General features: G+C 35.5%; 1 protein-coding gene across 2 annotated transcripts in view; it reads left to right on the top strand.

Annotated features, from left to right (window-relative positions):
* Positions 1 to 14,750, top strand: part of LOC150102546 (acid phosphatase type 7) — a 217,272-nt gene that overhangs the window by 149,847 nt on the left and 52,675 nt on the right. For both annotated transcript variants that reach the window (XM_090399639.1, XM_090399640.1), the window contains exon 8: positions 5,433 to 5,546. In XM_090399639.1, the coding sequence (XP_090255765.1) occupies positions 5,433 to 5,546 (114 nt within the window). The remainder of the gene's footprint in view (positions 1 to 5,432; positions 5,547 to 14,750) is intronic.

Below are 14,750 nucleotides of genomic sequence, written 5' to 3' on the forward strand. Positions count from 1 at the left end.
CTGCCTGTATTTTACTTTTATCTTTCTTTTAAACTGTTCATATTTCTGAACTATATAATAATGTGAGGAACAGTTACTTTATAACATTTTATGCTGTTTCTCATCTTGTTTTTGTAATTCATTCTTTTCTTTTTAATTGTTCTAGATTTACTAAATTTATTTTTCATCCATATCTTTTAATTGTGATCCTGAATAATTAAATTAGCTTTTATTCTGTTTATACTGCAATGTTATTAGGAAATTACAATGTAGAATATATATTAATTAAAATAATTAATATTTCTGATATTTTGACAATTCCATCAACAGGGAACAATGTACAAACTGATATGTACACTCAGTTTCATGCACTGAAATTTGTTGAGATCTGGATAGTTTCTTAATGCTGCAATAGATTCCAGGAAAAGTCTTATATTTGCTCTGGTTGAATAAGGTGGCTTTTCTTCTGGCGTATCCTATTGCAAGTGTCCAAAGTAGGGTCTGCATATCCTGAGTGACTGTAGTGGTGGAATTGAATGTAGTCCTTGTGCTCAGCAACTCTGATGTTGATTGCCCTACCTGTAGTAGGACATTTTGCAATCGCATAGTACCTGGTAAACATTTTGCAAGGTGGTTGATCTTTGGAGGAGTGGATAAAGGATGCCAATTATATATGGTCTATAAGCAGTTACAATATTATATTTTTTAAAGATTTTGGTTAATTTCTTAGACGTGCCCTGGGTCTATCACCATCCCATATATCCAGGAGGGTGCATCAATATTTTGTGTGTGTGGGGGGGGGGAATATAATTTTTGGATTTAGTGAGGATTGCAGCCATTGCTGCAGAAGGTGTTGTGAATATGGTCAAGTTCAGTGGTAAGGACATTATTATCGGAATGAATCAGTTTTGCTTTGTTGCACAAGGTTTTTACAATCCCATACTATTGGGGGGGGGGGAGAACTGGTGGTGGATGTGCCTACCTTTTTGTGTATGTTTCAGTTTTCTGTAATAACCAGTAATGCTCAAAATTAGGTTTGGCATATAATCAAGGTATCTAGGAATGAAAGACTTATTTTCTCTTTCTAAGGTGAAATGGATCCTAAGATGTGGGTAGTTGGAAAGGTGTTAAGAGCATACAAACATGTGGCCAAATGGAGACCATCTGCATAGCAAGCCAAAACGTAGGTCTGTGTTGGAGGTGGAATTTAGGGCTTTCTCTTCAAGTTTTCTATGGAGTAGTTTGGGGGGGAGGGGGGATCCAATGGTTCTTCCCTCTATTTATTTATAGAATTTTGCTTGCTAAAAAAAAATAACTGAATTCATAGTGAACTGAAACAAGCCAGAGATATTAGGAAAAATTTCAGCCTAGATAGATTCAAGGTGTCTTTAAGTGGAATATTAGTGAATAGAGAAGACATCAAAACTGATCATTGTCATCATGTTGGAGGACAAGGTTCTCTAAAATGGACTTAAAGTGAGCAGAGTTTCTATGTGTGAAGAAGTGTTGCTGGTATACTGGGAGTGCACTTTGTCTAACCATTTGATTAATTTGTATGGGTGAATTAATTCCATTCACAAATAGGTTTAATGAGATATTTTGTTTCTGGGTTTTTGATAGTTCATATATCTGGGACAGGGGGGAAGTTCTGGAATAGTATGGCTTTAGTTAGTGGTAATTTCTACACGGCAGGGGGTTGACTACCTTAAGGAATCTGATTTTTTTCTGTTCTTCCATTATGACTTTTCCATATAATATGATATCTTTAAATGCCATGATTTTTGTTTTCATTATGAAATCTTTAATTTTATTGTTGGCTTATTTTATTTAATTCAGTCTGATTTTTGAAGGTGAAGGGATGTACAGGATAACATGATTATATGAGTTCTAGGAAAATTTGCCACAACATTTTTGGCATAAACATTTATGCTATAAGACATTTTTGCCATAAGACATTTTGCATTAATTTTTGTAAATAATCAATGGATGATGAAGGTTATAAATTCATTAAAAAGACCAATTTTTATTAAGGTGAATGTCAGTGATACATAACATAATGAAATCATTTAAAAATTGTGCAAATTAAAAGAGATGCTGCGTAAATAATTGACTTTTTGCTGTGGATCGTCAATTCAACAAAACCATCAGTAACATCGCTCATTGGAAAAAATGCTAATGCTGTGAAGCATTTAATTTTCATGTTGAATTCAGCATCTGTTTGATAGCATAACTTCAAACCAATGGCAACAATTTTGAAATATAGATTTTGTACCCTATGAAATAAACAATCTGTTATAGTTGTTGATGTAAATATGTTAGAAAAAGCGTTGATAGTTCTCGAAGTCAACCATTAATATTTCAGGATTTAATGATGAACGTAACCCCTTTAAGGCACTGAATAATCTGCTGTAAGTTAATTCTGATTTCCCAGGAAGCAAAGCAAAAAGCCGCCATGGGGTCTCATGCCAGTCCCAAGCTTGGATAAAGGAGGAGAGTTGGTTATATGAGTGTTGATGCTCTGACTGTAAAGAAAAAACATGATCACAGAGGGGGGATCTGACCGACCCTCCTCCTTTATCCAGGCTTGGGACTGGCATGAGATCCCCCTAAGGATTCCATGGCAGCTTTTTTGTTTTGTTCCTGGCAAATCAGAATTGACTTACAGCAGATTATTCAGTGCCTTAAAGGGCATATGTTCATCATTAGATCCCAAAACATTAATGGTTGACTTTGAGAACTATTAACGCTTTTTCTAACATATTTACATCAACAACTATAACAGTTTGTTTATTTGATATCATACAAAATCTATATCGCAAAATTGTTGCCATTGGTTTGAAGTTATGCTATCAAACAGATGCTGAATTCAACATGAAAATTAAATGCTTTACAGCATTAGCAATTTTTCCAATGAGCGATGTTACTGATGGATTTGTTGAATTGACAATCCACAGCAAAAAAGTTAATTATTTACGCAGCATCTCTTTTAATTTGCACAATTTTTAAATGATTTCATTATTAAGATAATAAGCTGAAAGAGAATTATGGGAGAATATTAAAGTTAGTGATGGAGCTTGCTCCACCTTTGCATGGAGTTGCCCTGGTGTTGTACTACCCAAGTGATCATTTACATTTGGGCCTGCTGATAGTTTTTTCGGCATGAACCTCTATGGATTTCGATCTGAGTTTTGGACCCGGCTATAAAATGGAACGGGATTTACCATCCCCCTTTCAATTAATTGATTTCATTATGTTATATATCACTGACATTCACCTCAATAAAAATTGACCTTTTTAATGAATTTATAACTTTATCATCCATTGATTATTTACAAAAATTAATTCAAAATGTCTTACGGTGAAAATGTTGTGCCGAATTTTCCTATGCCGAAAATGTTTATGCCGAATTTTCCAGTAACGGATTATATGTTATGTTTATTCCTAATGTCCTGTCAACAATATTCCTCTAGATTAGTCTATCACTTGTCAACACTCCATGGCCAGATCTTATATTTCTGTCTTCTAGTGTACTTATGCTCACATCAATCCTAGATCTTGGTCTTCATCTGGATCTTTTTCCGGCTGTCTTGGGATCAAACGCTTGTTTTGCTAACCTTTCTTTTACCATTCTCATATTGGAGAAAAATTTAGTGAGTGAATGGCTTCACTGGCAGAATCTTTTTAAAATAAATTGAAAAAATTTAAAAAAATAACGAATTGTTACTCTCTAGTGAAACTGTATTGAAAGGAATGGAGATTAATTTTTTAAAATATGCCATAATTTCTCCTATAACTTTTATCTGTGTTGCACAAATTTGTTCATACACAATAGATAGAGGATTGAGATCATGTTAACTCATATGAAGTTTTTCACAAGCTGACTATGCTTTGATTTATCGAATAATACCAGGTGAACATGCAAAACACCACTTGGCTGGATGTGATCCATGGAAGAATACATGAAACACACCAACTTCTCACTCTTGCCCCATTATATCCATGTGTGTTGCCATAAGAGTGTACTGTGCTTTCTTCTCCCAAGTTTGTATATTTTTTTTTATAAGTGTTTAATACAGCATCCATTAGTGTACAATATTGAGGAAAAACTGCACATAATAAAATGTTTCGAAAAAAACGAGAATGTGATGTTGTATGAGAAACAGACTTAAAGGAATTGTACATGACAATCCTCATTGTACATCATCAGACAATTCTGCAAAAATGAAAAACTTCTAGCAGAAACAACTGAGTGCTGCAACGTTGCTTAGAACATGTCCTAAAGAAATACTGTACTTACTTAGAATTGTATTTCTTTATTAAGAATTTAAATACTAGTAGCATTTTCATTGTGTTTGTTATTATTATTATTTTTTTTTTATTTTTATTAGTGTACAGTATTATTTAGAAATCTGCAGGGTTAGCCTAGTGGCTATGTGCTTCGCAACCATATGCCTGGGGAAGGAGTGTCCTAGGTTCTATTCCCATTGACAACGTGCAGAGCCTAAAGATCTTCCTCAGCCATAGCCAGTCTTGGGCATGGACAGCAGGGTTTTTTCCACTAGTTTATCTGGGGTTTTTCATCTTGCAAGCAGGCAAACTGGCCCTGTGAACACACAGGCTACAGTCATAGGATATAGTACGGCAAGGAAAGCAACAAGAAATGACCTTGTTCTTAATCATTTCCCTAGTATGGTAGCATATAGCTAGTAATTTTATTCTATCCCCTCAGCCATATGGCTGAGGGGATAGAATAAAATTACTTACAAGACTGTATAGGTTTTGAGTGTTTTGTCCCCCCTAAATCCATTTTTCCCATAAGCCCTGTTATTTTTATTGCACAAAATTTTATAAAGCAATGATTTTTAGTAACACATAATTCGCGGTATAGGAAAAATGATGGTAATGTATGAAAATAAAGTAGAAGCCTCAAATTATCTTCTCATATCATGATTTCTTCTCACCCTTGACACTATATTGGGGAGGGGAGATAGCAATCGCAAGAAAAGTATTGCTTTCAGAAAGCCCATTGTAAAATTGCCATTCACTTTGTCCTGTCTCTCTTAAATAATTGCTTTTCAGGTATTCATTCACAAGAAAATAGTCCCTGACATGTCTTATTTTTTATTCCAGTAACTTCTTGTTGCCTTTTTCTTACTTGAACAATACTGAAATTTCTGTTTCATCAAGGATCTTACTAAATTTGCCACTTAGACATAATAGAACATACTATATATAACAATATTTATTTAGTGATTTTTAACAGAATTGTTTAGTTATTGTTAACAAGATGTCAGGTATTATTCATGGTTAGCAATATATGTTTTGATATTCAAATTTCATATAATGGAAAGTGTACTTTATCAAGTATAAAATAAAACAGCTTTAACAGTCTTTTACAGCCATAAAATAAATAAATAAATAAATAAATAAAAAACCAGTTCTTTTCATTTTAGGAGGCCACTAAACCTGAAAATAGAGTTCAGCATCCTTGGATTGTCACAATGGGTCACCGCCCTATGTATTGCAGTACCGACGATAGTGATGATTGCACTCACAAAGAAAGCATTGTAAGTTTTCGTTATTTCTTATCATCAAGGTATCTCAATTTTAAACTATTAACAGATCCTGCCAAGTCACATAATAAGTGTCAATACTGATGAGCAAATGACTGATACTTTGCCCAATATATAGGATTGAACCTTAGTGACTCAACATACTATACCACCATGCCATGAGAGAAATGCTTTTATATGGGAACCACTAAGTGCATTGTGGTTAGCATCATTCATTCTCAACCAGCCAAATCAACTCTACCTTTTCGTGGTTTGACATATTTTCATAGGTAGGGCTGGTGAGTGTTGCTACCAAAAAATGCACATCTTACCTGAATGGAGGAAATGCCATCTAGACCTTTAGGTGGTAGATGATAGCAGCATTTCATATCTTGCATGGTTTTGTCTCATATGGAGGTGGCTGGGTTTTTCCTCTCAGAAACAGAAAATTTCTCCAGTTGTGCCATTCCTGCTAAAATCTCACAGAATGAGATTATCATTTTTTTTTATTTATTTTATTTATTTTTTAATGAAATGTTTTGGTTTCCCTCTTCTGGTTCCAAAGACTCAGTTTACTCAGCCACAGCAAACTTGCACTGCTTCTAATTCAATGATTTCTTTATTGGATAATGTATCTCCATGTGAGTCAATCAGTTCTTATGTTCATCAACTTGTAATTTTAATCATTGAAGGTGCTTGTGGCATAACTATAAATGACAAATTACCCAATAACTACAGTAATTAACTTTAATGAAATGAAAGTATGGATATTTCATACTGAAAATAACAGTACGTGATCTATACATAGAAACAAGCAAATCAAAGAAACGGGAATACAAGGTACATACAACAATCAGTTTACCAATTAAAAACTTGCTGCGTGCTAGAAATTAATATATTAATAAATATATTTGTTCCATTGTATAAGGCTTTGTTCCATTGTATAAGGCTTTGATTAGGCCACACATGGACTATTGTGCCCAGATTTGGTCACCTGGTTTTCAGAAGGATGAAGAGATGTTGGAAAGGGTCCAAAGGCGACTGACTAAGGTAGTTTCTGACCTCTGGAATGTCGAGTATGAGGAAAGATTGAAAAGATGTAATTTGCAGAGTCTAGTGGAGAGAAGGAAGAGGGGAGATATGATAGAGACCTACAAGTTGGTAAGGGGTTGTTATAGGATCAATGGTGGAGAAGTTCTACAGAGAATAGTGGGAGATCAGGGGAGAACCAGAGGTCATACCTGGAAACTGTATAAAGAGGGTGTGAGTAGGGGAGTGAGAGGCAGGTTTTTTTCGTGCAGAGTTGTGAATGATTGGAATGCCTTGCCTGAGAGTGTGGTGTCTGCAAGGAGTTTGAATGTGTTTAAGACCCGGTATGATGAGATGTATGTGAGATAAAAGGACCTCCTAGATGAGTCTTTGACTCCATGAGGTCTTGTTTAATAATAATAATAATATTATTATTATTATTTTAATATATTTATTAATTTAATTATTAATATATTTTAATATTAATTTAATTTAATGCATATGTTTTGAATATTATTTATTAATATATTAATTTCTAGCACATGGCAACCATTTTTAATTGGTAAACCAATTGTTGCATCTACTTGTATTCCTGTTTCTTTGATTTGCTTGTTTCTATGCACTGATGATGTACTGTTATTTTTAGTACGAAATATGCTTATTCATAATCTGATTTTGCCTTGCTTACCATATTGGTCACTTCCTTGCCTGATTCTTGTACTGTTTGTGAGGAAGCAATATCACCTTGTACACCCTAGGTCAGAAAGGTAAATTGGGTAGGAGTTAAATTGATGAGTAGTAAGCATGAGATGCAAAAAAAAAAAAAAAAAAAAGAAAATGTTATGGAGGTTATATACGAAGATAGGTGACCAGGTAACTCACAAACACTACAAGGATCAGGCAAGGAAGGTGACTAGCACAGTAAGTAGGGTGAAATCAGATCATGAGAAGAAATTAGCCAAGCAAGTGAAAGGAAATCCAGGAAATCCCGAAGAGTTTTTTTGCTATGTGGCAAGTAGGAAGAAGAATGACTATAGAAGGATAACTTTAATGAGTGCAGATGGTAGAGATGTTCAGTTACTGAGTAACCACTTGGAAAGGGTATATCGTTCAAGTGAAGATATTGTTATGGCAGAGCTGACGTGGACTGATGTGAGAACAGAGATTGATGAATTCAAAGTACTTAGGATATTGCAGAATTGCAAAAACAGCTTTCTTATTGGATGGGATATTATTATTACATAACACCTCCAGGGAGTTCAATGACTCATCGAGGGAGTGTACTCTCCATCTCCACCAACCGCCAACTACTGCTGACTACCACCACTAGTATTTTCACAATCACAAGCATCCATGCTCATGGCAGGATTCAAACCTGCAGCCTTTTGGCTGGAGAGCAGACATGCTAACCACTCGGCCAGCTGGGCTCGGCTTATTAGCTTGTGTTTTAAAAGACTGTGCTGGGGAATTGGCAATGTCTTTGACTAAGCTGTTTAATTTAAGTGTCAGATCTGGCAAAGTCTCAGGAGAGTGAAAGGAGGACAAAATAATTCTTTTGCATAAAGGAGGATCAAAGTCTGTGGGGACAAATTATAGACCAATCAGTATCTCAGGAGTGGTGCTAAAAGTACTGGTAAAGTTGATCAGAAAGAGAATTCAGGAATGGGTGGATAAGAATATGATACCCTTATGTGGAGCAGCATGGCTTTGTGAAGGGTCAGTCATGCTTTAGTAATGTACTAAGTTTTTATAATAGAGTAACAGCTGAGTTGGATAAAGGGAATGGCCACACACTGATACTGCTGAATGTTGCAAAGGCGTTTGACAGGATACCACATGAACTCTGTTATGCAGACTGCTGCAATGGGGGATGGATATGAAACTGGTAATAGAATAGTGTATGGAGGAGCAGAAGGCAGGTGACTAGTGGCATGCCACTGGCTCTGTGCTTGGACCACTACTATTTAATTTGTACATAAATGTCAAAGGAAATAATTGGAAGGGAGATATTCAGTTGTTTGCTAATGATGTGAAGTTAGGTAGTAGTTAATCAAGTTGATGTAGAGAGCTTGTGGGATGATTTAAATAGGCTGATAATATGGGCAAAACATAACAGATGTCAATTAATATGGAAAAGTGTAAAGTTATGTATTTTTGGATTCAAAGATTACAAGCTGTGTACCACATTGAGGGAACTGTACTACAGAAAATTGATGAAACCAAGGATTTGGGGGTGGTAGTAGTAGTAGTAGATAGAGAGTTAAAGTTTAAAGGGCATGTTGAGCTATTAAGTAACCAGGTAGCTCACAGGATTACTTTGATTATTGAAGAACACAGTAACGAGCAGAGATAGGGGAGTTATCATTTCTCTTTATAAAGCCTTGATATGGCCACATCTGGATTACTATGATCAGGTCTGGTCACTTGGATTTCTAGGGAGGTGAGGAATCGGTGGAAAGGAACCAGAGATAAGTGACCAAGATGGCGAGTGGTCTGTGGAATGCTCCCTACGAAGATAGATTGAGGGTTTCTGGGTTTCAAAAATTGGTTGAGAGGCAAAAAAGGGGACGAGACGGTACAGTGATAGAAACATTAAAGTTACTTAAAGGATTTTATATGATTGATGCATGGGAAATGTTTCAATACTTGGCTAAAGGTGGGCAGAACAAGAGGCCTTCCCTGAGAGTTGGGTGAGAATGTGGTTTAGGAAGGACATGAGGACTAGAATTTTCACTTGGAGAGTGGCAAACAAATCGAATAGGTTGCTTGAGTCAATTGTGAGTGCTTTATCTGTGAATGTTTTCAAGGAAAGATACAACAGATATTGTGTTGATAGTTTGGGTCTCCCACGTTGAGTCTTAGGACTCCATGGAGACGCCCATGCAGTAATAATAATAAAATCGCCCAAATACATAGAATAACTAGAAACATTATTAACAATAAGCAAAGTCTTGATTTGAATGTTTCTTTGGCAGTATTTCTCAACTTCAAGTATAAAATAGCTAATAAACTAGTCTTCAAAAAGAGATAGTAACCCAAAAATATGGGATACTATTGCCTTTCAAAATATTCAGGTTTTCTGAAAGATAGACTAGCAGTAGTTTAACCAGAAGCATTACCTCCAAGCAAAAGAGTTAGTCTATCTTTTGAAGCTTTGTATCCTGGTATTCTTTTTTCCCTCTTCAGAAATAGATGTTTTTTTTTTTTTTTTTCATCCCTCAAAAGAAAGCAGTCTTATTTACATTAAATCCTTGTTGCAGTAAGGGCTTCCAATTATTTGTTTCAACCACTCAGTATTTCTCAACTGCTTTGGTATCACTAGTGCTATTATCTGGCTTAACATCGCCAGATACTAAAATTATGAAAAACCGGCATTATTCTTATAGCCAACCCTCCATTATTTGCCACAAACAGTCTGGATAATATTTTGATTTTATGTCTTTGAAAAGACTTCTTGTCTTTGTCTGAAACAACATTAAGCTTAACAGAATATGTGCTTTTGGATTTGGTCTTCTATCCACATAGTTAATGTTTCCATGTCCAAATATCTGCAGAACACTTTTTTTTTTTGTTGTTGTTGTTATTGCTGATTTTAAAAAGGCAGATCTTATCACATGTTCCTTTATATGGGCAGCATCCTTTTCATTTGTATTCACTGTTGATAATGCTGTTGACGTGTCCTGTGGCACCATTAAGTTTTGTTCATCCTCATATTTCTTTATGATTTTCATCTCTAGCTCAATATTGGAGTATTTCTGCATGTGCATGAAAGTCGCATTAAGTCTGGATTCAAGAATGGATATATTAAAGTTAACTCTTTACCTTATGCAGATTGTTTTATTCCTAAATAAGTTCAGTACAACACAAGTCTTCAGGATTCTTTAACTAAATTGGATAACTGCTGGAATGCATTTAGCGCAAAGCTCTTTGTCTCAACTCATGATTCCAAGGGAGTGGAAAGAGGACAAGATGGAGCCTCTTCTATGCAATGGACCTAAGATAGAAGTCGCAAATTGCAGACTAATTAGAATTTCAGGAGTGGTAGTTAAGGTCTTAAAAAAGTTGGTTGAAAGTAGAGTTCAGGAATAGTAGATAGGAGTATGATTACTATATGATTGGCAGCACAGCTTTGTGAGTTCTGCCTTAGTGAGTTATAATAGTGACAGTTGAATTGGATAAGGGAAATCACTACACCATGATATGGACTTTGTAAAGGTATATGACAGAATACTGCATGCAATACCCATAAATTGGAAGAAATGAGAATGGATATGAAGCTGGTGGCATGAATATGGGGATGGCTGACAGACAGACACCAGAGAATAGTATATCATGGAGTGGAATTTAGAAGAGAATGAAGTGACTAATGGAGTGCCTCAAGGCTCTGTGTCAGCATCACAACTATTTAATTTGTATATTAATGAATTATAGGAAATGGTTTCAGGGGATGGGGGATGTTCAGTTATTTGCTGATAATGCAAAACTGGGGAAAGCAGTAGTTGATAAAGGTGATGCAGACATCCTGCAGAATGATTTAAATAAATTTGCAGTGTGGACAAAGGAGAATGTTTATCAGTTTAATGTGGCAAAGTGTAAGGTTATGCACTTTGGGATGGTAAGATTAAAATCACAGGGAAATGAGATAAATCTAGGGGTTGTGGTTAACAAAGTTGGCAATAATCCAAAAGTCAAAGGACTTATTGCATAGTTGGCAGAATAGCTCAAAGGATTACTTGAATGTTGAAAGAACACATTGACAAGTAGAGATCAGGAGGTTATTATCAATACTTTAAGTCTATGATACAGCCCCACTTGACTACTGTGCACATAATTAGAGTCTTGAGAAGGAGATGGTCTAGAGAATCCAGAGAAAAGCATCCAAGATGATGACAGATCTGTTGAAAAAGTGTATGGATTGCAAAGGTTAATTGATGAATTAAGATTGATACAAAAGAAAATTTTCAGTATGTGATGAGCAGGGAGAGAACTAGGAGTTACCTTTGAAATTGTATAGAAATGCTTGTCTATTCCAGAAATGCTTACTAGCCAAGTAAGCATTTCTGGACTAGATTTTTTGCTTGGAGAGTAGTAAATGACTGTAATGGATTACAGGTAGTCGAGCCCTGACTGAGTTTAAGAAGAGGTATGATAAGTATTTTGAATAATGGTTAGTATATGGCTTCCACAATCACCACCATGGAGATGCTTTTGCAATCATAATAAATGTTTGGTGTATCACCTTATTATTAAAATACTCTGGATTACAAAATAGAGGTTGAAAGTTTTTTTCATTTGGTTAGACTATAAATTAAAGTTGCCAAGAAATTGTACTCTTAGTTTAATCCTTTATCCAAGTGTAAGCAAACAAAGTTTGCCTGTGAAGTATCTTCATCACTGGGCTACTTGTATACAGAGGCTAATGACTTCAGAACAATTGCTTTAATGTTCTGGGTCTCAGTGATGAGACCTCAATAATGGAAAGGGCCACTACCAGTCTGGGTAGTGGCCCTTTCCATAATGCAGAGTATTATCCATATCCAAAAGGGGATGTGCCTTTCATTATGGGATACTAAGACAACTGATGTAAAGTCATTAGCCTCTGTATACAAGTAGTCCAGTTGTGAAGATACTTCTTGCACAAATTTCACTTATGCTTAGGAGATACTGTAGTTGATCATAGACTAGAAACCACAGATATTGGAGTCTAAAAAATTAGAACAGATATCAGTGGCAAAATTATTAAAAAAATAAAGATATCAGTAAAGAACTTGACATTGTTAGCTTTCAGGAATATGTTTTACATATTCCTGAAAGATGGTATAGTTACTTAAACAGACTAGGTTTACTTCTAGTGTGTGTGTGTCCTTAAACAGACTAGAAGAAAGGTTATCAGAACAGATTTATTTCATGGCAGGAAAAAGACCCAGCAAATGATCAAAATCTAGGTTTATTGATATTAATATGAAGACTTCACAATATTGGAGATCTGACAAATGAAGATTAATTTGAATAAAATTGTTGATGGGAAATTAATAATAATGCACTCTTAATCATGTTGTGCTGCCATAGCATCCTGTACATCCCTTGAAGTGATATCAGAAATTTGATAATAATGAAATTCCCTTCAAAATACTTGATAACTGAGTGAATTTATAGTGTTGTTTTTTTCTATTGTAAACAGCATCTCTAATCTTATTATTTCACCTTTTGTTTACTGTAACGTTTTCACAGAAACAGTACATTTTAAAGATGCCTGGATATTTCTGGAAAAGATTATTTTCTTTAGGAGATATTTGGAGGTTGCATGATGTTTGTGTTATAAGCCACTCTAAATGACTTGAAATTCCATTGACATAATTATGCTGTATCTAATATCTATATTTGAATATGCTAATTCCTTTGCAATATAATAGTTTCTGAATTGCTTTCTTTGGATAAGTATAATTTGATTATAAAAGAGACGTAACTCTTCCTTTTATTGTAATCTCTTAAGATGCAAAATGCTCAGATAATGTAATGTGTTAATGATGCCAAATGTGTAGGGGGTAAAGCTGAGATTTAATGTAAAGGTAACCTATATGAGTGAGATTCTGGAAATGTATATCTTTTTAGTTAATTTAAGTAAAAACAGTAAACTGTTATTTCTTTCAAACTGTAAATTTATTGTTTAGTGACATTTGCTGCAGAAATGGAGAAAATTTAGCAGGTTTGCTATGTTCCTAGATAATGAATATGTCATCGATATTCATATATTGCCACCATATGGAAGATCTTAAGTTGGTTTGAGATATAAGTTTGTTTTTCAAATCTTTGTAAAATTTATTACTGATGTAGGCAAGGGACTACCCATTGCTAAATAGTTTTGTTCATAATAAATCTTAACTTTCCATTTGAAGATATTAGAATAAAGGTATTGTTTACATAGTTCTGCTATGTCTGCAGAAAATATCTTTTGATATGAAGGAGAACTTTATCAGTGACTACTTGGTAAATATGGAAACAACATGCAGACTACCTAGAATATCTGATATATAATTTGGAAAGTTATTTATATATAGGCAGCCCTATTTCTGATATCGCATAAAATGCGAGGGTTGATGTCAGGAAGGGCATCCGGTCATAAAACTTCAGTGCCAACTTCAGTTCACAATAGAAAAAAACAACACTATAAATTCACTCAGTTATCAAGTATTTTGAAGGGAATTTCATTATTATCAAATTTCTGATATCGCATAAAATGCGAGGGTTGATGTCAGGAAGGGCATCCGGTCGTAAAACTTCAGTGCCAACTCAAACTATGATTATGAGTCGAAGAGAAAATGATATAAGGGCTAGGGCGTACCCCTTAAGCGACGCACAGCCACATCGCCCTACAGCTGTGAAAAGTGGACGAGGGCTACCGCATCAAGGGCGGGTGCGGTTAAAGAAGCGAGCCCAGCAGGTGGAGAGGATGTTGCGAGTGGGAACACTGAATGTTGGAAGCATGACTGGAAGGGGAAGAGAGGTGGCAGACATGATGAGGAAGAGGAAGTTGGACATTTTATGTGTGCAGGAGACAAGGTGGAAAGGGGAAAAGGCAAAGGAACTGGGAGATGGATATAAATTGTTCTACTCTGGAGCGAATAACGAGGGAAGAAATGGTGTAGGAATTGTGGTGTGTGGCAGAATGAAGGGTGAAGTACTGGACGTGGGTAGAAGGAACGACAGGATCATGCGAATGAAATTGGGTCTTGGAGAAGAGCGGGTGGTCGTATTATGTGTATATGCCCTGCAAGTTGGTTGTACAGCAGAGGAAAAAGATGAGTTCTGGAACGTGTTAGATGAAGAAATGAGGGAATTGGAAGAAAATGAGATGGTGATTGTCGGAGGAGACTTGAACGGGCACATAGGAAGACAGAATAGAGACTGTAAAAGGGTGCATGGTGGCCACGGAGTGGGAATGATGAACCAGGAAGGAGAGAGGGTTGTGGACTTTGCAGTAGCGTTTGATCTGGCAATTGTGAACTCGTTTTTCTTCAAGAGGGAAGAACATTTGATAACATTTAGAAGTGGTAACAACAGCTCACAAATTGACTACATTTTGACTAGAAGAAAACATCTTAAGGTTGTGACAAATTGTAAGGTAATTCCAACAGATCAAGTAGCACAACAACACCGACTGCTGTGCGCAGACTTTAAATTAAGATCGAA

The sequence above is a fragment of the Typopeltis vanoorti genome, chromosome 10 (genome assembly GCF_054136105.1).
Source record: "Typopeltis vanoorti isolate ZY-2024b chromosome 10, IOZ_Tvanoo_1.0, whole genome shotgun sequence".
Taxonomy (NCBI): Eukaryota; Metazoa; Arthropoda; class Arachnida; order Uropygi; family Thelyphonidae; genus Typopeltis; species Typopeltis vanoorti.